General features: G+C 36.7%; 1 protein-coding gene across 1 annotated transcript in view; it reads right to left on the reverse strand.

The window, feature by feature from the left end:
* The window catches only part of APLF (aprataxin and PNKP like factor), a 79,367-nt gene that overhangs the window by 14,587 nt on the left and 39,829 nt on the right, over nucleotides 1-24,951 (reverse strand). Inside the window, exons 6-8 of the mRNA XM_053459340.1 lie at nucleotides 19,041-19,186; nucleotides 13,724-14,091; nucleotides 8,920-9,036 (exon numbers count right to left, since the gene is read on the reverse strand). Coding sequence (XP_053315315.1) covers nucleotides 8,920-9,036; nucleotides 13,724-14,091; nucleotides 19,041-19,186 — 631 coding nt within the window. The remainder of the gene's footprint in view (nucleotides 1-8,919; nucleotides 9,037-13,723; nucleotides 14,092-19,040; nucleotides 19,187-24,951) is intronic.

Below are 24,951 nucleotides of genomic sequence, written 5' to 3' on the forward strand. Positions count from 1 at the left end.
GTTCCAAAACTTTAATGGAATGGGAATGTTCCTTAGTGTAGTCAAAACATGCTGTACACACACAATGTCACGTTACTGAAATCATAATTTAATCATTCTGTCCTGAATGAGCTATTATTGTTGCTTTATGGGAAATACTTTCCCAAGGATTTTATTTTTGCATTTATTTGAATTTTATCAAACTGTGTTTGGCACATTCATCACATATGGAATAAGTTGCTGTGTATCCTGAGATTTTTAGATATTATACACTTAAGATGAAGAATGTGGTTCTAAAACACAAATTCCAGAAAAAGATGATGGATCATCCTGCTCAGAATAGAAAACTTTTAATCTAAGACCTACATGGTATATACTGTACTGCTAAGGTCTTTCATTTAACTAAAAAACAACAACAGTTAATCATAATATCACTCAGGGTTTTGGATGGTATGGAATGGACTGAAAGACCATCACAGTTACCAATACTAACGTTAATATTTGGTTTGGGGTTCCAGCATACTCTTGGACCTTACCTTCTATCATCTTTTAGAGTCACCTCCCTTTCACATCATTTAACCTTTATTTTTTTTTTTATTAAACTCTTTGTGGCAATTTCCATGGTTTAAAGCAGGCCACCACTGACAGGATAGCGCTCCAATTGAAATCAATGGGAACAAATGTGCACTGGGTCTCATTAGACCTCTCGCAATCTCAAGCATGGCAACATTGGAGCTGGCCGGTAGTTTCTGCACATATACACTACTGCACAGATTATGCATTTGTGTGGGGATAAAATATCTGTGCCAGAAATGCGGCAATATACCATAGAACCATTCATTTAAGTGTGTGCTCGTTAACGGAACATATTTACCAATGCAAACAGACATCTCTGGTGGCTGAATAAGGATGGAAAACTGCTTACTATTCAAACTGCATGCAGGGTTTTTTTCTGTATTTGTTTAGATTTGATGTTCAATTACAGTCCATAATGTTATTATGAACTTCTCTTCCTTAATATATCTAGTAAAGGTGTGCAATGTTTTTCATAAATATGAAGATGCAAGAGAAGAAGTGGAGACATTTAGAGAGAACATGAATGAGAGTGTAAGAGAATGGAAGTGAGACAAACATAATTGAAAGGAAAAAAAATGTGTGTGAATAATGTTTTCCTGTGTTTCGGTGTGTGTGGGGGTCCCTCCTCATTTCCAGAGATTCGTACGAATTGACAAAATTGGAAATTCTTTTTTAAATTGAAATTTGTATGAATCCAAATGCACAAGTCTACTCATTATACCATGTGACATTATATATGTTTAAGAAGTAAACGTAGGCATGTGCAGAAAGACAAGCATGGACTGATCAGAAACCCATTACCTGAATCAGTAAATGTCATAAAAGTACCAGGCTGGCACTGTATCAAATGCCATATCCCAGTTATTTACAAATTACGAACATTTTTATAGCATTATAACATTTATGTAACTCCAACAAATTCTCCAGGGCTCAATATAGTGAGTGCAAAACAATAAAGAGGAAAAATCTACGGAGACCAGGAACTGGACCACATCATTAAGATTCTTTATGAAACTATATTACAGAGAGTTTCCAAAGATATTTCTAGTGGGGCTGGGTTAGGAATAATAGTCTACTTTTGGTGACTTTACTGATACAAATATATAACACGTAACACCTGTTATTTTCATTTTCCTTCTTATTTATAAATTCTTACTGATTCCTGCATTAATACGTCTATATTGTGCCAGAAGGTAATCAATATTTGAAATCCAGGAGTGCACTGGGAGTTTTCATTAAAAGTTCACTACATCTCTGGAACAAAACCTGCTGACACTAAAATGTAGGAATTACAGAAAAACATTTTAATGTTTTTTTTTTCATATATATAAAACATGTTAAATGGGCAATCATGAACAATATTTTTCAATCAACACTATTTAGGGAAAACCTGATCTATCCACCTACAAGCGCTTTCCTGCGGAAATCTCTGTTGGCAGAGCCTGGGTTATGCTCATGAACCCATACAGTATGAACAATAAGAACGTACATTCTCGTGTACCTAATCTATCGTTACCCAACAGCTAGGTCCAGGACTGGCCCAAGCCACAAAAAGGAGTAGCATGTCAGATTACAGAATGCCTTTGTTGTATGGTGTGTTTTAGAAGGTATTACAAGCTAAGGGCACATTCATATATCCATATCAGAGACCAGCATCATATAAGAAGTTATTTTGGTAAAAGAAATATAAATGGATTTACTAAATTCTGTTTTTGTGATAGGTGCTGTGTGTATTCACTCGTACAGAAAGCCTTTAGAAATTATGAGAATAAAGGAAGTTTTGCATTTGCTTGTGCCATTTTTGTTTGTTCTATGAATAAGTAGATTCATACGTAATATGAATATTAAAAAGACTGGTTTTCATATGTACTGATAACAGATACCTTGAGTGTATTGTGGTAAAGGGCTGCACAACTGCAGATAATCAGTCTGGCATTTAAGATGAAAAACGCATTTAAATTGAGACAATTTATCTGAGGAGGTTTGCACAGGTCTATAGTTATAAAACAAACTGTGCCCCTGTATGAAAGGAAAATCAATGTGGAGAACATCTGAAGCGGAAAGCACAGTGTCAACGAAAGCACTAAAGCTAAGTCACGTCACTTAATCTAGAGTCAGAACAGAAGGCATTACCTAGAGCTTTAAAATGCTAAGTGAATAACACAGCCTACACCATCCCTTCATATATTTACCCTCAACACACTTGGGTGACATTATGAATAATAGTCTTACACGTCAACAATTTGTATTGTTGATTATTCAAACCGAGACGTCTGTTGCTTGAGTATAGGTCTAGTTTCTCATTCCTGGCTGTGTCCCCATGCATCAAATGTGGCTGAGAAGCCATATGATCGCAGAAATAAACCGCTTGCTACATATGCTTTTAATAGACAGACTCAGACTATACACATTAAATCTTACATTTAATTTCTCGGTCAAGTAAGTGTCTCCCAGCTATCAGAAACACACAATGAACAATTTTCTTAGGGTATACTTTAAATGCCCTGATTCCTTTCCATAATTTTTCACTTTCAGTGCTATAAGCCTCTACCACCTCTTCTGAGACTTAATGAATCAATCTCCTTCAAATTTTCCGTTCTAACTTTCACACTGTTTCTCTCTGCACAACCACTCGCACATTCTCTCCCGAAACGGTCTTCTCTTAAGGATTTTGTTACTATTTTCTTTTACAGCAGAAAGCTTTTGGCATGATTAATACAATTTACTCGCACACAGTTGTGTACTTGAAAGTCATAAAAATATTTCCAACAAAGTTATTAAAATGGACAACTGCAACTGTTAAAATATCAAATGTCTCCCTGATCCCTGTAGCTTTTCTCTGTAAAATGCTACATAAACCGTGAATCAAACTGAACCACTGAGTCATTAATTCTATCCAGAACCGGAGTTGTCCATCCTATAAAGCACCATTACGGAGTGGTGCAGAGTAAAAGGGACTAACTGAAATAAGCAAAACGGTAACAAAAAATATTACCTGTATAAAATATAAACAAAAATGTTTTTGTTAATGGATTTGCTATGGGAAAGGGTACAGCTTGTCCCTTCCATTAAATCCTTAAATTTCTTGCATGCAACTGCAGAGAACATTATTTTTATATAATGTTAATATTAAATTAAAAACATTACAGGGCACACGTTCTTTTAGGCGCCATCTCTCATTTTTGCAAAGTTAATGGTGTGTGGTGAATGGGGCTATGCGTTTCTGCCAACACAATATATCAATAGCTAAAGACAAGATGAATTCCTGAAAGAAGAGCAAAATTGAATTGGCACAAAAGGCCCTGTTGATAATAAGATGTAGACAGTCTAAGGCAATGTTATCTGAAATGTGAAACATAACAAAAATGAAAGAATTTGGCTAATTATGTCTTGGCTCATCATAAGACACGCACGTATAAAAATATTACAAATATCCCAATTATGAATTTCCATACAACAATTCAGCCCATTGAGGAAGCTTCTCTATGTGATGACAACACAGGCTACCTTCAGGCTTCCCAAACATAGTCTCTATTTTATGAAGCCTATTTGAAGTTTGAAAATAACCAAGACCATCATCTTGGGATATTCTCTGTATATAGAATGTTGTTTTGTTTGTCAAATGATTAGCAAATATCTCGTTCCTTGGGTTCTACTTAACCCCTTAACGACAATCCACGTACATGCCAGTACATGTACGGGCTGCCGTTAAATAGCTGCATCGCCGAGATCCGCGGCTTTGCAGCATCCACGGAAGCCTCACAAGTGAGGTTGACTGTGGATCTGGGGAGGAAAGCCCTCTCTGGAAGAAAAATGGCCGCCGCCCCACCGATCATCAAAGATCGTGGCGGCGCCCGGCTAAAACAGCTTAGGAAGCGATCGGAATCGCTTCCTAAGCATAAACTGTGTTGCTGACATGCCTTGATATCGAGGCATGTCAGTAACACTACCCCCCCTACCCCGATAGCCTTGTGATCGCTCCGAAGAGCAACCACAAGTGCCATCCTGTAAATGACGTTGCCATCATTCACAGGATGGCATTAACAATAGAAAATTAGTCTTGAGAACTCTGGAAAAAATATTGTTCAAAAACGTTTAAAAAAAAAAATAAAAAAAAATATGGTAACATGTAAAAAGCCCCACTGTCACCAAAAAAAAAAAAAATTATAAGCAAGTCCTAAAATTCTTTATCTTTACAAAAAATCCAGTATGGAAAGAGTTAAAATATTGGCATTACAAATGCCCATAGGGTGTCTCGTATTAAAAAATGCATGAGTTGATGGGGTAAATTGAATTGGCCAGGTTCAAAGATGTCCCAAATATTGGACATGGGGGCAGTAGGACCAGATGTCTAAATGGCATAAAAATACACACCTCACAAAGCCGGCCTTTTACCTCTCAAATAACCCAACAAACCCATGCATGGGGGGTATCACTGCACTCAGGAGATGTTACTGAACACATATTGGGGTGTTTGACACGGACATATACCAGGAGCGATAAATTTATACCTGAAGTACAACGTGTGAAAAAAAGAAAAAAAAAAAGTACTACCATAAAGTTTCACAAAGGCTGGTGGTAATATTAGGGCATGGAAAGGGTTAAAATACCAGCATTTCAAATACCTTGGGGTGTCTAGTTTTTAAAAATATATGATTTGATGGGGTAAAGTGCATTGGCCGGCATCAAAGATACCCGAAATGGCACATGGGGGGAAGAATTACCAGATTTGGAAAAAGGTTTTGAAATAGCAAAACGCTACCTGTACTAATTGCCCCATAACGTGCAGAAAAAAGCAAAAAAAAAAAAAAAAAAAAAAAACATTGGGTATGTCTAAACTCAGGACAAATAGTAGAATCTATCTAGCAGGTTTTTTTCATTCGTTTTTGCAGATGAGTAAAAGTTTTTTGTTTAAAAAGTGAGAAAAAGTAATTTTTTAACAAAAAAATCCACATTTTTATCATTTTTTTATGGTAAATTAGATATGATAAAATTAATGGTATCTAAAGAAAGCCCTGTTTGTCCTGAAAAAAACAATATATAATATGTGTGGGGTACATGAAATAAGAAAGAAGAAAATCACAGCTAAACAGCAACACTGAAAAACGTTAAAAGAGCCATTGTCCCAAAATATACTACGAGTAATAACCCCTTGTCCTTAAGGGGTTAAACATAAATCAATTTATAACAAAATAGACTTATAAAAACAGTGCATTTAACTCTTTAAACACAAAGGATGGTTTTGCACCTCCCAACATTTCTTGGTAAGGAAGGAGGCTTGTTTTAGTTGAGAGCAATGTCTACAGGACAAGGCTGTACTGAGTCTAATTAGTTTCATGCATTTAAAGTGATTATATTTTAATTACACAATTTAAGCCCTTAACGTCCGTTGACGGGTGAGACATGTCACGGAAAAACAGTCACTTAACAACCTATGACGTGCCTGACACGTCATTTCATTAAACAAGCTTAGAAAGTGATTTACGATCACTTTCTTCGCTTAAACAACGTTGCTGTAATGCCTCCATGTTGAAAGACTGAAAGGGTCTGAGAAGAGAAGGAAGGGAAGCAAAAGGAATTTTTTTTCCTTACCCATATCCTTAGCCTACTAAACAACAGAAATACCAGCTAAAAGGGAGCTAAAGAGAGATAAGAGGGAGGAAAGAAATGAGGAAAAACAATCTAAGAGGGTCTCAGGGTCACCAATTCCAAACAAGAAGCTCAGAGATAAAACTGCTGATGAACACAGCAGCCCCAGTGGAGACGATGCATATTTGATCCAAGAATTTCTGTGATTAAATCCATCAAATCCTCAGTGAATCCTAATAACACGATTATTCATCTGGTCAGAAACCAATTTTACAGTCATTAATACAAGGGTGACAGTGGCAATCTGTTGGAGACACAAAGCAACGAAGGTTTCGACCTGAAACGATCTCTTTAAAGGTCCTTTAAGAGTAATAGCGTATACTTATTCAGCTAGTCAATAGCCAATTTTACAGACTTTGATACAGGGCCAGTGACAACCTATTGGAGACATAAAGCAATGAAGGTTTCAACACGAAATGATCTCTTTAATGGTCCTTTAGTAGTAGTGGCATGTAATTATTCAGCTGGTCAGTAACCAATTTTTACAGTCGTTGATACAAGGCCAGTGATAGTGGCAATCTAATAGAGACACAAAGCAACGAACGTTTCAGCCTGAAATGGTCTCTTTAAAGGTCCTTTAAGGGCCTGCAAAACCTCAGTGTTTTATAGTATCATGCATATATACAGCTGCTCAATGCCCAATTTTACAGTCCTTAATACAAGGTCAATACGTACATCAATCTTTTGGAAGCACAAAGAGCTGGGGTTTGTAGTTTGAGGGACACTTATTAGGGCAATTCAGTCAGCCATACACGGGAATAATCTGAAACAATTTATCTCAGTCTCCTCGTGTCCAATCTTTGATTTATGGCTGTTCAGGGAGGGTGCAGCCTACTTTGCTTCTCCACTGCTCCCTTCATGCTGGTATACTCATTACTGCAGAGACGGAACTGCTGCTGATCAGTCTCCAGGTGAAAGGTATTAAGCTTCTTGGTCTGTAGCACTATGACTCCCCCTTAAACAGCTATCCCTAGAGCACGGGTGGAACGGGTGCTTCATCTCGGCCAGCGCCTACTTCCTGCCTCTTCCGGCAGCGTTTCGTCATCACGCTACCCCTCCCCCCTACCTCAAGCGGGCAGGTGTGCCGAAACCTGGGATCGAACCATTCTTTCATTTGTACTATCGCCATTTCACCTGTGCTAGTAGGAGGGACATTGAGTGAGGTGATTTGTTTGTCCAGGTAGCTCACTCCTGTCACATCATCCTGAGGGCTCGTCCAATGGCTGTGCTACATCTTTCACAGTGTAAAAAAAACAGACTAATGAAGGGAGCTTATATAAGAGCAGAGCAGCCAGGGGATCCATTCATTTTACTGTGACTGCTTCATGTGACACTGCCGTGCTGCATCTGAGCATTTCACAGAGTGAGATTCTTCTGTGTGAGACTTTGTGACCTTCAGCCTGCCTTTTTTCACAGTTTCAAAGACTCGCTAAAGTTTTGATTTAATTAAGGTCATTAATTTAAATTAACCAGTCCACTACTATCCTTAACCTTAACCCTATAACGCTAAGCTAATTTTGGCATTTTTCCTTCCATCCATTGGTCTTAAATTACCTGTTCCAACTGCTATGCATTTATTTCTTATTTCCATGGACAAACATGGACAAATGAGATTTCTGAAAAACGAAAATGCTGGATGGAAACGAAACTGATGAATTTTGTAGAATACGAAGACCGACCCCCCTCCCCCGAAAACGAACACAAATTGTCCACCGGTGCCCAAGTCTAATTAATATATTGTAAGCTCATAAGAACAAAGCCCTCTTTGTCTTCAGTACTTTTATTCATTTGTATTTATATAAATATGTTCATCATGTCAAGCATTAATTTAGTACTATGTGAATACTACTATGTTGGAGACACACTACCATTAAACCACCTAACAAACATCTTTTGGGACTTTCCTACTGAAGCAGGAGATATCTAATAAAGTAGAAAAGACAAGTTATTCTGTAAGTGTCCGGATGCATGAAGTTCCAAGGGAAAGTTAATGAGAAGGCGTCATCACCAGGATCATGTAGATATCCACTTAGTGACAATGGCTACTTAAGCTACATTAAGTAATAAGACAAAAATAAAGGAACAGTATTGTGATTCTGACTGATTTCAAGTATATTATGTGAGTTGAAACAATTGAAGTAGAGGTTGCCAAGCCTGGTAAGCAGCAAAATGACTCTTCCTTTTTTGTGGAAGTAAAGGGGCGGAGAAGCTGTGTCCAGAGGTCCCATCCTCTTGCAGAAGTTCACGGAGAGGCCAGAATAATGCAGATAGATTCAGAGAGAAAGAAGACAGAAGAACAAGAAGAGTCAAGAGAAGAAGCGGAGCTATGGGAAAGGAGACAGTGACACGGAAGCTGTTGGTGGACAAGGTAGGAAGACATTGAAAGAGTGAGCAAGGGTGAATGAGAGTAAGAATTAGTAAGAACTGACGAAATTGGAAATTTTGTTAACATTGAAATCCGTATGAATCTGAATGCACAAGTCTCAATATTATCATAGGTCCAAAGAACCATACACTGGTTTTTAGGCACTATCGATAAGTGGCTTGTAGAGCGCAAATATACTTTTACTAAATAAATTATCTGCACAAATTATGAATGATACATAAAACTGAAATAAACAAAATGCATTATACCGTTCCAAGCATCCTGGACACTGTCAAAAACATCAAACTTTCTTTAATGAACTGGGAAATGTGCTGGTCCTTTATTCTTACCTATAACAATCAGTTCCATATGGACACTCTGGCTTGTCATCTTGACTCCCATTCTCAGCATCACAATAATCACTGTCTCCTGGGTGACAAAACTCTTGGAAATGAGCTGGGTTTTTTCTACAACAGAAAACACATTGCATCGGTTTAGTTTGATACTCTTTAAAGATGAATTATTTTGTCTGAAGAAACAAAAACACAATTATTGGTACAAGATGTTTTGTACTGGCAGAACCATTTCTTAAAAAGTCATCTAGGCCAGCAATTGGTATGGAAATAAATTCTGCTAAAATTAAAGCATCCTTTAACATATTTAACCAAACCCCTTTCCACCAAACTCATTTAGAAATTGTAAATGAGGACTGGAATACAGATGTCAATCAGGAAACAAAGATGGATAGGGAGTTGTTCCTTTGGGACATTGCAAAAAACATACAGATAGGAAGGACAAGTCTTGGCAGAAAAGAGACATGAAGGTGTACCTTCATCAAGCTCCTTGCCTTTCCTGCCTTTGGATTTTCAAAAACCATTCTGTTTGTTACTTGGCTTGTCGAACAGTCTGATAAATAAAGTCTACTTACTAAGAATTCTCTTTTTTTTCTCTCTGCTATTACCTTGGGGGCACAATGTGAGAGAGAGACGGACCCACCTAGGAAGGCAGGATTGAAGGCAATAATGAAAAGCAATAATCTATCATGGAGCCACACGACAACATTCCTCCAGTGCACATCCACGGATCCCCTCAGGGAACGGGTGCCGAAGGTTCACAGCACCTCCACAAAGCGCCCTCAACACTAGCAAATAAATGTTCAGGGTTCACACTCCAAGAATATATAAATAATAATAATAAAGATAAGAGCACACAGCGTTCCTTGCCTTAAACTGTGCTTACTCATAAGCTAAAGTTAATGTGCAACAAGTGCAAATAAATTGAATAATTTGATAAATATACTTATACTTAATAGTAACAGGTGATTATGCATGTGATATACATAAACTCCAATGATTAAAAGCCACCAAAAAACAAAATACTAATCCACTTCAATGTGATATCCCGTCTGGATTATTACAACCCCCTACTAACTGGTCTCGCCCTCTCATGCATTTCACCACTCAATCCATACTAAATACTGCAGCTAGATTAATCTTTCTCTGTCACCGCTCCTCATCCACTGCTCCACTATGCCAATTACTTCATTGGCTCCTCATATCCTTCAGAATCAAATTTAAACTTCGGACCCTAACCTATAGAGCCCTCAACAACCCTGCTCTCACATACTTCATATCCCCCCTCAACCACAGATTAGATTGTAAGCACGCAAGAGCAGACTCCTCTTCTCATTTTGTACCAGTTTTTTGATTGCACGTGACTTTAAATTATCCCACTGATTGTGACAGCGCCATGGAATCTGCTGGGGCTTTATAAATAAATGTAATGTAATAGTGTGATTTAAGGAAATAACGACCAGTCTGACCAGGGGCTAAAAGGTCTAGAAGTACCCTAAACCTAAAAACAGTAGTCCTCCTACCTTAGGAAGGCAGAAAAACACAGAGGAGCCTCTTTGAAACTTTTTTTCCTACCTTCCAAGGATGACATTTGGCAAGGAAAATATTTTATATAACATTTTACGAAACACAACTTTTCTTTATTAAGAACAAACGGTGCGAAAATCCTTTTCTTTCTTCCACTAAACCTGTATTATTTTGCGTTAAATGTACTTGCATAATAGTTTGTTCCAAGCCATTATCATCGTAATCATGTATTAAAAAATGAAGCATGCAATGGATCAAGTCACACATTGTAAAGTGAGTAATAGCATCACTCTGGAATATCATAGGCAATACATCTGTAGATGAGTACAATTAATGTTTTTTGGCTCATATCATCCCATTTAACACAGGTTTACATGCATCAGATATAATCTACTGTTTTTGTGTTAATCGCTCATAAACGCAATATTTTCAGCACATTTGTGGAGACTACATTTCTGATAATCTTCCCACAAAAACACAACCGGAATAGGATGGTTAAAATGTTTCATCTCAAAACAAACCTACCATATGCAACTTTAATAAACTCAAATGAGTGCAAAAACCTGTGATCTTTAAATTGACATTTTTTTTTCATTGTCTGGTGTGTTTTATGTTTTATACCAGCAATACAACAGTGGTATTTTAACATGCATGTTGATTTCAGGTAAATGATTTCAATAAAGTATTGGGTGTCCTTGTTCTGAAGATCAGTATGTGGAAAAGCTGATTTTTTAATTTTTTTTAATAAAAAAAAAAATAAAAAAAATTACTCAATGGTTTGCAAATGTTCGAGGCGCGTCAAACTAATTTTATTAAGGAAATGTATTTTCTACATTGTCTATCATGTACAGATATCAATCAATAAAATCATATACAAAAGAACAAATCATTGTTTACATCTTTAACTAGTCTATCGCCCTCCGTCCAAAGGCTAATGTATTTCGAGCATACTTTCTTGATTAAGTAATCAACAGACTATATAAGTTGCAAATTACTAGTTGCACCATTTAATTGCTTGACTTGTGTATATACATATATGTGAGTATTATACTTAAGGAGAAACAGTTTTTCTCACAACATTTGTTCTGATGTAGCTAGTCCATGGCTTCTGGGGGGAAACTGGGCTGATCCTTAAGGATAATACTCTCAGTTTTCCATATTTCAGGACAAAGTAAACCGACTTTTATATAAAGTTATCCATAATGCATGCATATCATGTAAGAATATGTAAAATAAAAATTTATGGGACAGTCCTAAATAAGACAAAATCAAGGTCCAAATAAGGTTGAAAGCTTTTAACGTGGTTAAAGAAAGTTCTAGGACTAGATGAGATGGTTGGATCTAATATTCCATCAAATCCCATGTTATGCCCATGATTTTACGGTTAGTTTGTCTAGCTCAGACATATGTGTTACCAGGCCTAGAATCCCAACAATAAAGTTTACAGGAGGTAAATTAAATAATCCAGGAAATGAGTCATACGGATTAGATGGGTCTAATAAATACAAGACACTGGCTCGTGTCCCCAGGGCACATTTCATGCTTTGAGCCAGTGAAAAATTATTTTTTATAAGCCAATTTATATTTACAGATTCTTAGATACAATGTTACAATATTCATTATATTAAAGCAGTTCTGTTGCGACATCAAGTTAAATGTCAATCAATGTATAACTTGTGTTTACTATGTATTCTTATGTAGCTATGTAGCCTCCAACTCGCCACACATGCCCTGCAATTGTTCCAATGCAGCATACAATTGAGAAGTTACGAGGTATGTTGGTCCAAAACTTTTGACTCAAAGAAAGGAGTGAAGCCAGGAAGAAATAAGACAGGAAATAGTTCTCCACGGTTGATGTGATATTGCTGGCAAAATGGCAGCCACATAGAAGTAGTATTAAGACGGAAAGGAAACTGGGTAAAACTATGCATGATGCAAGAGTGACATTTTAAAAAGTTGTCCCAAAGGTCCTGTAATAACCATAAAGGCAAATTTGTATGTTTTCCAGTTTTCATAATACATTCCATAGTCTCTGACAGTGAAGCAGCCATGGGCCAGGCAGAATGTTTTGGGGAGTATACAGCTTGTTTATGGACACATGTGCACCCTTGAGCAGCAACACAACCCAAGATGGATCGTAAATCAAATAATACCAAATAAACACTGTAAAATAAAAACACATAAAAGGAGAATTTAATGGTTTAGCAATAAATGTGGCCAGGCTTAAAGGGGAAAAAGAAAACCGAGAGATGATTTATGGACCAATGAAGACGTGCTAATCCCCAGAGATACTCTATTGCATTCTGCAAAAGCCGACAACTGCTTTACAAAGCATTGAATGGGAACAAGGGCATATGCATTTACGAGGAGCTTCAGAACCTAGATATTTAATCTTAATAGTATAAATGTATCGATTATTATATTGCTCTATTGGGAACATATGGGTTCTTAGTGCCTCATAAGACTACTAAACAGATTAAGAGTGTGTTGCAGTGTTTAACATTTCTAACACAAAAATGGTCATTATGTTTTTGGTCCCAAAGAAGACAATCACAAAGTTTTTTTTTCATACCTTTTAGTTGACCAAAGCTATAAATATTCAGTCAACCCTTTTCAGCCTCGGAAGCACCTGATATTGATACTTAACAAAACCATGTAATATTTTTAAGCACAAATAAGTGTTGAAGCTTCAAAATCAATGTAATCCCCCCCCCCATTAGAGCAGCAAACTGAAAGTTCAACATCAACACACTATCACGTTGGAAGTTCAAAAGCAATATGCAGAGAATTTATAGAGGATTTTACAGCCTGCGTGATGCACATTACAAACGGTTTTGTCTTTTGGGACTAGTTTACATTCTAGAAGGCACATGGTATAGATACCGGGTGCTGCCCCAGGTCCGAAATAATAATAAAAGTTCAGGTAGATAGATAGATAGATAAAGGTTAGTGCACGGGGGGGGGGCGTAAAAGATTGGAAAGGGATTAGGTTTGATGAGCAGGCAGTTTGGGGAGTGGACTGGATCACCTTTAACCCCTCACACAGTACACCCTTTTAGGGTATAAATGTTCCAATTCTCATACGGAATATCCAGTCCTTGTTGTCTTTGTCGCCACGGCAAACATTTTTAACTAATATGCATTAGTTACACAGATTGGTGGCCATGAAAGCATTACAGAAAAACCTACATTTTATTTCTGTATTCCAACCAAGAAAATAAATGAAATTAGTCAATCCGAGGCTGTTATTCAGTTTAAACAAGCCAAACATTACCTGTAGCAATGTTCTCCATACATGCAAAGGGTCCTTTTATTAGACGCTGCTTGGGGTGAATCTGCTTCACTGTATGAAACGTCTTCTACCAGGCTCTGATCTGGGATTTCTTCATCAGCTCTATTAAAGTTTGACGGTTTAGAGGGTTTAAACGATTGACTGCCAACCCCAGTATTGTTGTGGTCATTTTCACATCCTCTCTTCTGTTCCTTTTTAGTAACTTGTGAAAAATCATTGTTCTGCACCTCCATGTCATCATCATCATCATCATCATCATCATCATCATCATCTGACAACACTGGTCTTTTGAGATGACAATCTGAGTCTTCCATTGGAATGTTGCCCTTGGATGATGTTGTAGACAAAACCTTTCATAAAAGAAACAATAAACATCAGTGAACCATGCACAAAAGTAAAATGAAACGTGCAATTTTAAATAAACTTTCAATAAAATACTTTATCCAAGGAGGAAAAGGTATAGTTTTATTAAGAACATACAAAATTGTTGAGTAAAAAACATAATTGCTGTCCTAACCCGATAATTATTGCATGTAATTGTATTTAAAACGTCCATTTTGTGCATAGATTCAGCACCACTGCAAGGTAATGATAATTATTGGAAATTGTAGGAATCATCATTACATTATACTGTGTTTGATTTAATTCAGCAATTTGATTTGTGCCTAAGATTTCAGTGTGATATGAGAAACACTGCTTAGTGATTCATAAATGTAATCAAGTGATTATGTGTTATTAAGGTGAATATTAAAATTCTGGCAGAATTGTTGTTCTTAAGGACAGAGCTTGAGAACAGCGTGTTATTGAATCCATAAATATTTGTATGATATTTTGTAGAAGGCTATGTTCACCATTTCTGGATTGAATGCTTGTTTGCGCTGGGCATCTCCTAACCTTTAACCCCTCCTGACTCATTTGCCCACCGCATTACACCAGGGAATTTGATTATGCTTTATAAAAATGATAATTATGAATAGTTCCAAGTTTTTAGGAATAGGATGGCTATGAATTTACTGATGAAATTGAGAATTCCTTATCAGGAAATTCATTTTCCTTGCTTAACTCCTGATTAAGGTGGAGATAAGTGGAGATAGTTCCTCCTCTTTCTTTGCAGGGCAGAAATAACAGATTACATCTACCAAGCCTTCCCTTGCCCCTCAGGAAAATCACAAAGCCTAACAAAATGCAAGACATAAAATCCAGAAATGGTAGAGACTATTCAGGAAACGATGGTCGTTTTGGACACTTAAGATTCTTCTGGCTTTTAAGTAGGATAAACAACTTATTCTTTGGTGACAAATAACATCCTTGTTGAGACCATATGGTATATGATGACATGACCAAAGCAATAGACCATCAATTGGAAAACCTTCACATTCAAGTTCCATTTGCCTGGTAACACAGAACTCACAAATGTTGGTTTCTGTCCAGCAAAAAAATCTTGTTGTGAGACCTTTCAGGAGGGACTCCAGCAGATGTAGTGCAGTAATTGAAATAGTAGTGAGCTGTATGAGTTCATTTTGGTTTGTTTGTATGTAACTAAGTGGTAAGGAGGCAAAAAGAGTGAGGTCTTTATACTACTTTACAGATCTCTGGTCAGACCTCATATAGAGTGTTACAAAAAGCTGTGCAGACCAAAATATATAAATATTCTGGGGAGAGATCCAAGAAGTGATACTAAAATGATAAAGTTGCTGGATTAAAAATATCCAGAAAGACTACAAGATCTTAATATATGTTGAAGAAGAGAAGTAAGAAGAACAAGAGGGGTTGTGGGGGCAGATATCACAGAAGCATTTAAACACACAAAGGGTTTTAACAAATTACAAGAGGGAAGTATACAGTATATCAACCCCCCGACAGGTGCCATGATAATAGGATTATCAGTGTTATTCACGTCATCTGTCAAATAACTTCCAATAATATCCAATGTGGAATTCTGCTTCCATGCTTGTGAGGTTTAATACACTGCAGGCACCTGCCTATGGCCAGTCTTAGTACAAATTGTGCTCTTGCCATCTACAAAGCATCAGTGTTATACAAGCTGCACTGCTGTAAAAATAAATACATTTTAAGTCACCTAATGAAGTTTTTTTGTTTGTTTGTTTTTTTATGTTTTAGGTGAAACGCTTCCTTCAAGAACCTTGTGATCTTATGAACACAGCGTATACAAAAACAGAAATTTCAAACTGCTACAAGGGAGAGTGAATGGGTGAATAATAGCTGTAGGGCAAAAGGGTGTTTATACAGAAATAGAGGAGAATGTGTAGAACATGTGAATATGTAATTTAATGTTAAGTGGAATGCACATCTAGCTGAAACAGCTTTACACAACAGAGGTAAAGGTTCTTATGCTCAACAAGTTACGCAGATAAAAATAACCACGCAGTTGTACACCATGTACTGAATCAAGTAATTACACAGAGAGGGAACAATTTAAGAGACATGACTCGCTAAACCTAGTTCTTTTTTATATTTGAATAAACCATTATATTTATTCTTGTAGGATCTTGTTACTAGCTATCCAGTCCCAGCTTCAATGGTGTACACAAGGTTAATGACATCTTGTGACCTTTAGTTACCTTGTCTCATTATATACTTATTTCTTAAAAAGAATTCCATTATATAGTATTAACTTCGTTATCATTGATTCTCTTTCCTTTTAGTCATTTTGGATTTTTTAATGGACATTAAAGATTTTTTGAGAAAGAAAAGAAAAAATGAATAAAACACTATTAGGTGGCAAAGCATCACTGAGAGGATTGAGACTTATGGCCTGCCTCTTATCCACAGGGCTTATGATAGCGGGCGTTGGTATGTCCAGAATCAATACATATGACAGACATCCTCAAATTTCTGTTTTAATAAATATTATAGCTGTGCCATTTTTGTCTAGTGCTTATCGAGTCAGGACGGTCAGCAAGGGACTTCTGTCTTATCAAGTTCCATTAGACAGGATTCTGGACCTTTGTTTAAAATGTATAGCAGTAACAGGGGAGATGGTAAGACACTGATCAGCATAAGACTTCACCGTAGGCTTCAGGTTTGATTAGATACCTGGAAAACACAGATATAATGAAAAAGAGCTGTAGCTGAAATTAAATTTTACTGGTGTTGAAACCATCACCATCACGGAAGTCCAATGGTAAAAGAGAAACCTAGAAAGAATATGTTTTAAACTAAAGACAAAAAAATCTATTTGAGGTAGATATGATCTGGATAGCAGGGTCACAAAGTTATTACAGTGTTCTTTCTCTGTGAAATGTCATGAGATCAATAGCCATTTATATCAATACACTTGGACAGCTTGTTTACTCAACTTTAGGTTCATTTAATTTAAAATTTGTTCTGTGAGCTATTTTGCTATTGTGGGTATAATGTTTGTTACCAAAAAAAATCAAATCTTTCCATCTCCATCTCTAAGGTCCCCAGAGCCTACGTGAATCTAATATTTGTTCACTTTTAAATTCATATGTTTGGGAGGATGTAGTCACTGAAACCTTCTCATAGCCCACTATATACCGACATGTCTCTTCCTGAGGAATAAGTGGTAAGACGCAACAGGACATGGGTGCAAAAGGAAATTGCTTCCCACATCCAGACAGCTTGCGGAACTTTAATGTTCTCATTTTCTTTTTGTGATAAAAATAATGTCTTGCTTAAACCCTGAAAACTCCTCACTTTCCGGCCGTGCTATATAAAATTCAAAAGCCGGGACCTGACCTCCATAAATCCTAAAAACTACACAAGTAGTCAAACTGAAACTGTCCTATAACAATCACGTTAATAGATAAAATATATTTACACAGAATAGTAATACCACTAAAAATTCTCTTGGGGAAATACGATTATTTTCTTTTAGTGATACAGACCCAGGGAACCTGAAGTTTGGGCTAAACTGAAGGATAGCAGGGCTCTGAAAGTCATTTATTAGCAGATTACTGTTCCTGAAATTATCATCGGTGTGGAGCTTTTATCTGTACTAAATTTGCAAGTACAGTCCCAACAGCTGACACTTAGATTCTGGATGTTGGCTGCCCCATCTGTGAGTGCTTCTCTCAGCCAAAACCGGTGCAAATTGTGGAGAGCGGAGGAGTAGTCTTCAGGAGATGTTGCAGAGTATATTTTTTGTCCAGGTAACTTGGCAGTGGAATAGTGAACCAACAGCCTCAACTTAACTGACCCCTAAATTATAAAATCTGAGCAAGTGGGCTACTCTGTGCAGCAAAAGCGACATCTTTCCTACTATGTTAGATGCCCAGACCCTCTTGAGTAATAATTACTTAATCAAGTAAAAAGGTTCCACATTCATAATTTTTGCCAGGTACAAATTATTAAGTGTTGCCATAGAAAGTGATAAATCTCCAGCATTGTTTTTATTAAAATGGTAGATCCACTAAGGTATTTTGCTTATACTAGAGAGCTCAATTAATGTTTGGTCTAAGTCAAAAAGCACCATTAATACATCATATACATCAGCATTAAAAATGGTATGAATTTTTTAAAAAGTATGTACCATGTCACAGCAGGATTGTATTAATCCATTCCCATATGCTCTCTGTTGCGCTTGAGTTTTTCACAGTTGAGAACATCCCCTTACTTGGGACTTGTAATTGCCAAAAGATACAAATGTTCTTTCACAAACTAATAATTCTCTTGGCATCTGTTTTATTTGAACACAAGTGCACCTGCATTGTAATAGGAGTGTTTAAGAAAGTAACAGAGAACACTTGTTGCTTCCAACTTCCATCTTCTCATTGTTCATTGGAAGTAATTCACACTGTTATCTTCAGATTTAAAAGTAAAAAGATTTTCCTAGGTCCAGCAAATTCTCCCAAACTCAATGCATGTCATATTTAGAACTGAACGTCCCCGCAGGGGTGAACTTTGTTTCGACAACATAAAGTACTGAGTATAAACCTCAAACCCAACAACCTTCTAAGTAAGCCCCACCCATGATTCCACCTTTCAGGTCTGTAAAGCTCTTGAGTACACTACCAATGGAGGTGGTGACGGGAGGCAATGGGTTTTTTTTTTTTTTTATAAAAGGATGACTTTCGGGCCAATGCTTATTCTGACTTATACTGCCATGCACTTAAAAGTATTCTTTGTTTTAATCAATTCAATTAGGTACATCTTCAGAAAGCTAGACTTGATGGCTTTATGTGTTTTTTCAACCTTACTTCCTATGTAATTTTTGTCCCCAATTAAATTATTATGACTAATGAATTTATTGACACGTGGGGGCTTCAAACATATCAAGTGCTCACTGAACAATTTAATTCTGGAATTAATTTACCTCTAATTGGTTCCTTTTTTTCTTAAGGCATTCTTCCTCCACATCTTCCGGAACATTCCTTTTGGACAAAGCTTTCTTCCCCTTTGAATTTTCACCACTGTAACTCATAACCACGTTTTGCTCTGTTCCAATTCTTTTCTTTGTTCCTTAAATAACATTGCAATGGACAACATTATACACAAATAAAATATTTCCTAACAATTTCAATCTAGCATTATTATTTTTTGGGCACTGGTCCATAAAATATTAGGCAGCATCAATTTTCTGTCTGCATTAGGACCAAACAGAGGTCTTTTCCCCCCCTATTGCCTTCTAGAATCTGTAATCTTATCCATGATACTTATTTATAAGTATAAAATGATCAAGTCTGGCTTCTGTGAAAGCTAAAACAAGCCTGGGAAAAAAAAATCTAAATATTTCTAAAGCAGGCATTTGCCAGTTGTTTTGGCCTATGTGTACTAAGGTTTTCAACACATTACTAAAACTGTCAGTTTTACATAAAAACATATAAACCTCAAACAAATACATACTTAGAATTGCAATCCCTTAGTATTAAAAGCACTTATATTAGGACAAATTATGTACAAATTAAATGTTTTATGCTGCTGCACTAGTGCTTTGATAATTAGTTGAGAGAATTAAGTACTTTGCCAGCTGAAACATGACAGCTGATACATAATACTTTCAATGTGTTTATGATTATATTGCAATGAAATATTATTTGTAGGTTACAGGATTAATGTGAAGAAAACCAAAAACAAAATAGTCAACAGTATTCATGACATTTATTGTTCCTTTATATATAGCTGCCAAGACAGTCCAGACTAGAGAACTGCATCGAGACGCGGGGCCGTCAAAAAACTTGCGGGTACGGGTGGTTTTTCGGGCAGGAGCGGGTGGTCATATAATGTACCTGCGGGTGCCAGTAAACCTGCGCACTCCCGCAAAGCTGCCTTCGCGTTGCTCACACACAGCGTCTCTTCTCTCGTTCCGCCCAGGAACCCAGCGGAGTCACGTGAATTTACATCATATGACTCTGCTCCGTGCCTGCTCCCCCTGGGCGAAACAAGAGAAGAGACGCTGTGTGCGAGCAACGCGAAGGCAGCCTTGCGCGGGAAATCTGTTCATGCGGTTCATGTAAGGGCGTGGGGGAGTGTGTATGAACGAGTATGTGTGATTGAGGGCATGAATGAGTATCTATGAATGAGGGAATGAAATTCTTCACTATCTCTAAAAGCTGTGACAGAATGTTTGCAAGAGCAGGCGGGATTGGACACATGTTGTAGGAACGGGCGGGATTGGACACACATGTTGCGGGAGCGGAACACATGTAGCTGGAGCGGGCGGTAATGGTCAGAAATTCGGCAGGAGATGGATTAAGAAAACAGTCCCGCACAGGGCTCTAGTCCAGACCAACCAAGGTTACGTTCTGCAGATTGTTCCGCATGCACAATGTCTGACTCGGCCACAGAGCTGGGCTGGTTCGGTGTGTGATGTCATGCATTGACAGGCAAGTATTTTTACAAAAAGTAATAAAGCTTTTCTGATAGATCACCCATTGAAGCTTCATTAGTCTTACAGTACCTTATAATTATTGCCTATCCAAATATTAAGTTGGACATTCTTTTTGAAAGCTTAACCTCCCTGACCCTGTTTTTATATGCCACTTCCAATCAGTGTCCCATGTCCCCAACCCCAGGCTGGTTTCTAAATGAGAAACTCTCCCTGCACAGATACTCCTGTCTGGCTTATGGGAAACACAGCACCAAGGGAAGAAAGTAAACCATGGATTGTATAATAAAAGGTAAATTAAGGACTCTTCACAACACTCTAAGGATGTGTTTCTCCTTATGTAACAACAAAAAAGAGAACAATTAGACCTGCTCCATCATGTCCGTCTAGTTAATACGTTTAACAGTTGTCTACCCTTGGTGTTATAGAGGCTTTCCTATCAAACAAATTACATGTTAGAATGTACTGGGTGTCTTTTTAATACAATATCATGGATTCAGAACAAAATGTTTTAGTACTAAGATCTGTAAAGTTCTTCTACAAAGGGAAAGCATAACATTTTTCTTAGAAGGCGCCTTTCAATTACTAGTATATGCCAGCATTAATAAGCCCCCTGTAACTGATGCTAACAAATAAAGCCTTCTGTCACAAAGGATTGTATGCGTGTGTTTAATGGGAGGTTTAGAATTGTGAGAAAAGCCAAACCATGAAAATCAGTATTTACTCTTACAAAATAAAAAGGTTGTGTGCCTTTAAACATTTAAAAGTGTACCTAAAAATAAAATGTCTGCTTTGAGGTTATAAGTGAATTTTTGTCCTTACTGGCAAGGAAAAAACCCAGCTCAGGAAAGATGTAAATTGCAGGAAAACATGCAATCTAATAATGGTTATTACAGGCATTAAAAAGGCAAAAGATATTCCAAAAAGATGGCTTAAGGATGCGGTGGAGGTCTGGCTAAACAGGAAATATGGCAGCTTTAAGGTTTTTCACCTACTCTGCTAAATGTAACAAATTGTATAAATAAATGCAGCTTTAGCAAAGTGATTCCTAGTATGGAATGGCAAAACTGTTCGCGGACAATTATTTAACCGTGTAAAAATTAGCCTCAATCGTATTTTTTATGGCCATAATATAATATAAAAAAAAACAAGCATTGATAGGATGTTGGTACAGAATCACGAATTCTTAAAAATTCTTAAAAAAATAAAAGCTTAAGTGATTCAATCTTTAGAAATAAATACATATCCACTAGACTTTCATTGCTTACCATGCTGGAGAGTTTAAATTAAGTTTTGTCTAAGTTGTTTAAGAAGCATACAAAGCATAGGATCGTATATTATTATTATCTTTTATTTATATAGCACCAACAATTTACGCAGCACTTAATACAACACATAAATCCAAGGGATATGACAAGACTAAAATTGACAGGCTAAGACAACCCGATACATTAGGTGGAGAGATAGGATACCTTTCTTGATAGGACATTGAAACCTGGGTACATGCATCTTAAGATTCAATGCCGTGCATTTGCGCAGAACTTTTTCCTGATGACCACAGCAATAAAAATTTGCATACAATCAAGCTTGCATACGGGAGCGAGGCACCCAATGTAAAGACAACCAACACATACGGATCAAGAGGTGACATCTTTTTCCTTTCACAAACAATTTATGCTGGTTTTCTAACTAATGTATATATTCCAGAGCTGTTATTGAAAACCTGCTTTAATAAATCAAGATCCAAGATCACACTTAGCATTCATGCCACAAAAGCAGATTTGCCATAAATACAACAATAGTTGTTCTATTATTTCATAAATCTGCTAAGTACGGTGTATTATTTTGCGTTATATAAATTAAAAATGATGCTTTAAAAGTAGAGAGACACTATTTTTATCCCTGAAGAGAGAGAGCACAGAAAGAGCACTAAAGTGGTGCATGATTTAGAGGGTAAAGATGATCAAAAGGTCTTTAGGGTCTCAACATCTATAGGTTTGAAGAAAGGCAGGAGGTACATAAGGGAAGTCTAATTCAAAAGAGAGATAAGTGCTAGGATGTGAATGCTATAGGATTGTAGCACAGTTTCATACTGTAAGCGTACATGGAACATACATGGCTGACCTATCCTAAAATGAGATGAGTATATACTTAACATAATATATTATATGTGTCCTTTCTCAGACACCTATACATCCACACTTACCTATATACTATACAGTGCTACATCAAACTAATCAATTATTGTAACCAACAATCAGATACACCATCGGTAAAGTCTCAAATACTTTGTACTATGACAAAGTCAGAGAGCTTGCAGAGATGTAAAATATTTAACAAGGACAACAGTTTTGCTTGCACTAAACCCAAACAGATTGCTGAGATTTTCCAGAAAACATCCCATCCCTTAGCAGAATTGCTCTATTTAGAAACATTTTGTTTTGTATAATATAAATACCATGGGAAGCTGTGTCCACATCGATTTTTTGTGTTTTTCCAGCATCATTATCCAACAAGATAAACATCAACCAAACAATGAAATATGAGTTAGACTAGTAAATGCTTCCCTAAAAATTAATTTTCCATATATTATATATATATATACACACACACACACACACACACACACACACACATATATATATATATATAAAATGCAGTCGAAATACATAACATTTATTGGGATTAATAACTGCTGTTAGCAGTCAAATCTTTTGGTTTGAATTTGTTTAAAACTAAATAATAATGAAAAATAATATTGATGGTTAAAATGGTTGGCAAGCGGCATGTGCTTAAATAGCACTGCTTTAAAGTTATTTGGGGCACGTCTTTTTCATTTAATTTGAGGTTGGTGCTTTAAAATCAGAAGTGTTCTTGTATGCGGTGTTTCAGAAATTCTTATGTTCGTTATTTATGGAACAAACTGAAGAGCAATTTCAGGAATATTGCTGAAAGACAAACAGATGCACAGAAAGAACTGGCAGCAGCCAAGGTCTTGATGCACCGTAAAATATCCATTTCAACTAGTCCAAGATTACAAGAGAAACTGAGAATGTGATTTGAATACACAGATGTGAGTGTTTTCTTTTATTTGCTTTTGCTACAATATATATTTTTTTAATGCTGAGCTTACCCTAGAATAAATATTTAACTCCCATTGTGGCAGACTTCACCACTAATTAAAATAAAACAATTCAGCCTAATTAGTTTTAGAAGACAAACTATTCTGTACAATAAATCTTTTATTCGGATGCCTCTACTGAAACCAAAAGAATGTTATTTTTAGAATTCTTGTAAATATCAGGAACATTTTGGTACATGTAAATGTAGGGATAATTAACAATAAAAAAGCGCTTCAATGAATAACAGATGTATATAGACAATGTGTATTTAGATTTATTTGTACAATTAAAAATATTTTTTTAGGTTAAATATATTATGGTTTGTCTTATATGAACCATAGAACCTGACATCAAGAAGCGTAATTACAGAAAGAAATTCCGGGGTGAAGCCCAAATACTGCTAGTTACCCCAAATTTAGCAACTTGGCATGGACTTTTTGGCATTTCTCATGTAACACAATACTCACATTTATTTGAATCACTCAGAAAGTGTATTTGTAGTGGTAGATGCATTTGTACCCATGGAAGAAAAAGTTTATTCAAGTGGATTTAACCCAAGCAAGCATTGACATTTTCTACTGACAATAGATGAATATTTGTGGAAGAATTGGGATTAGGTATGAAAACACCCTCCCGGGCTCCCGTGAAGATACGAACAGGCAAGCAGAACTCCTAGGACTATTGTTCTGCCCACAAAAAAATAGACACAATAGAGCTCTGCAATGACATGGGAGAATGTTTCAGAAACCTCAGAATACTTTAACAAAAATGATAATGATCATTGTATAACCATAAAACAAAAGCACAACATCAAAAAAACCACAAAGAGATCCACCTGGACCCCACAAGCAGGACACAATCCCACTCTGGACAGATACATAGAGAACTTCAGAAATATTAAACAAAAAACTACAAGAGTAGCTTCACTGAAAACTAACCACGACATTTCAATAGTGAAGCAGGAGCAGGAGTCATTCTGAACACAAGTAACTGCGCAGGAGCGGCAACAGACAGTACAGCAAACTGAATGAGCATCCCACCAAACCCTACAAAAGGGAGCTGACCAAAACCACACAAAAAAATTGCCTTGGTAACACTTCATACCCAGAACAACTAATCCCAGAGAAACCAAATACAGGCTCCTACTCTATGCTCCACAAGGATTGTATCCCTGGAAAGTCTATAATACGAGGAGTTGGTACACTCACAGATAACATCGCCTCCTATTCACACACAATTAATTTAAATACAGACAGGATGTTTACTTACAAATTATG

This window comes from Spea bombifrons, chromosome 3 (assembly GCF_027358695.1).
Source record: "Spea bombifrons isolate aSpeBom1 chromosome 3, aSpeBom1.2.pri, whole genome shotgun sequence".
NCBI classification, from domain to species: domain Eukaryota; kingdom Metazoa; phylum Chordata; class Amphibia; order Anura; family Pelobatidae; genus Spea; species Spea bombifrons.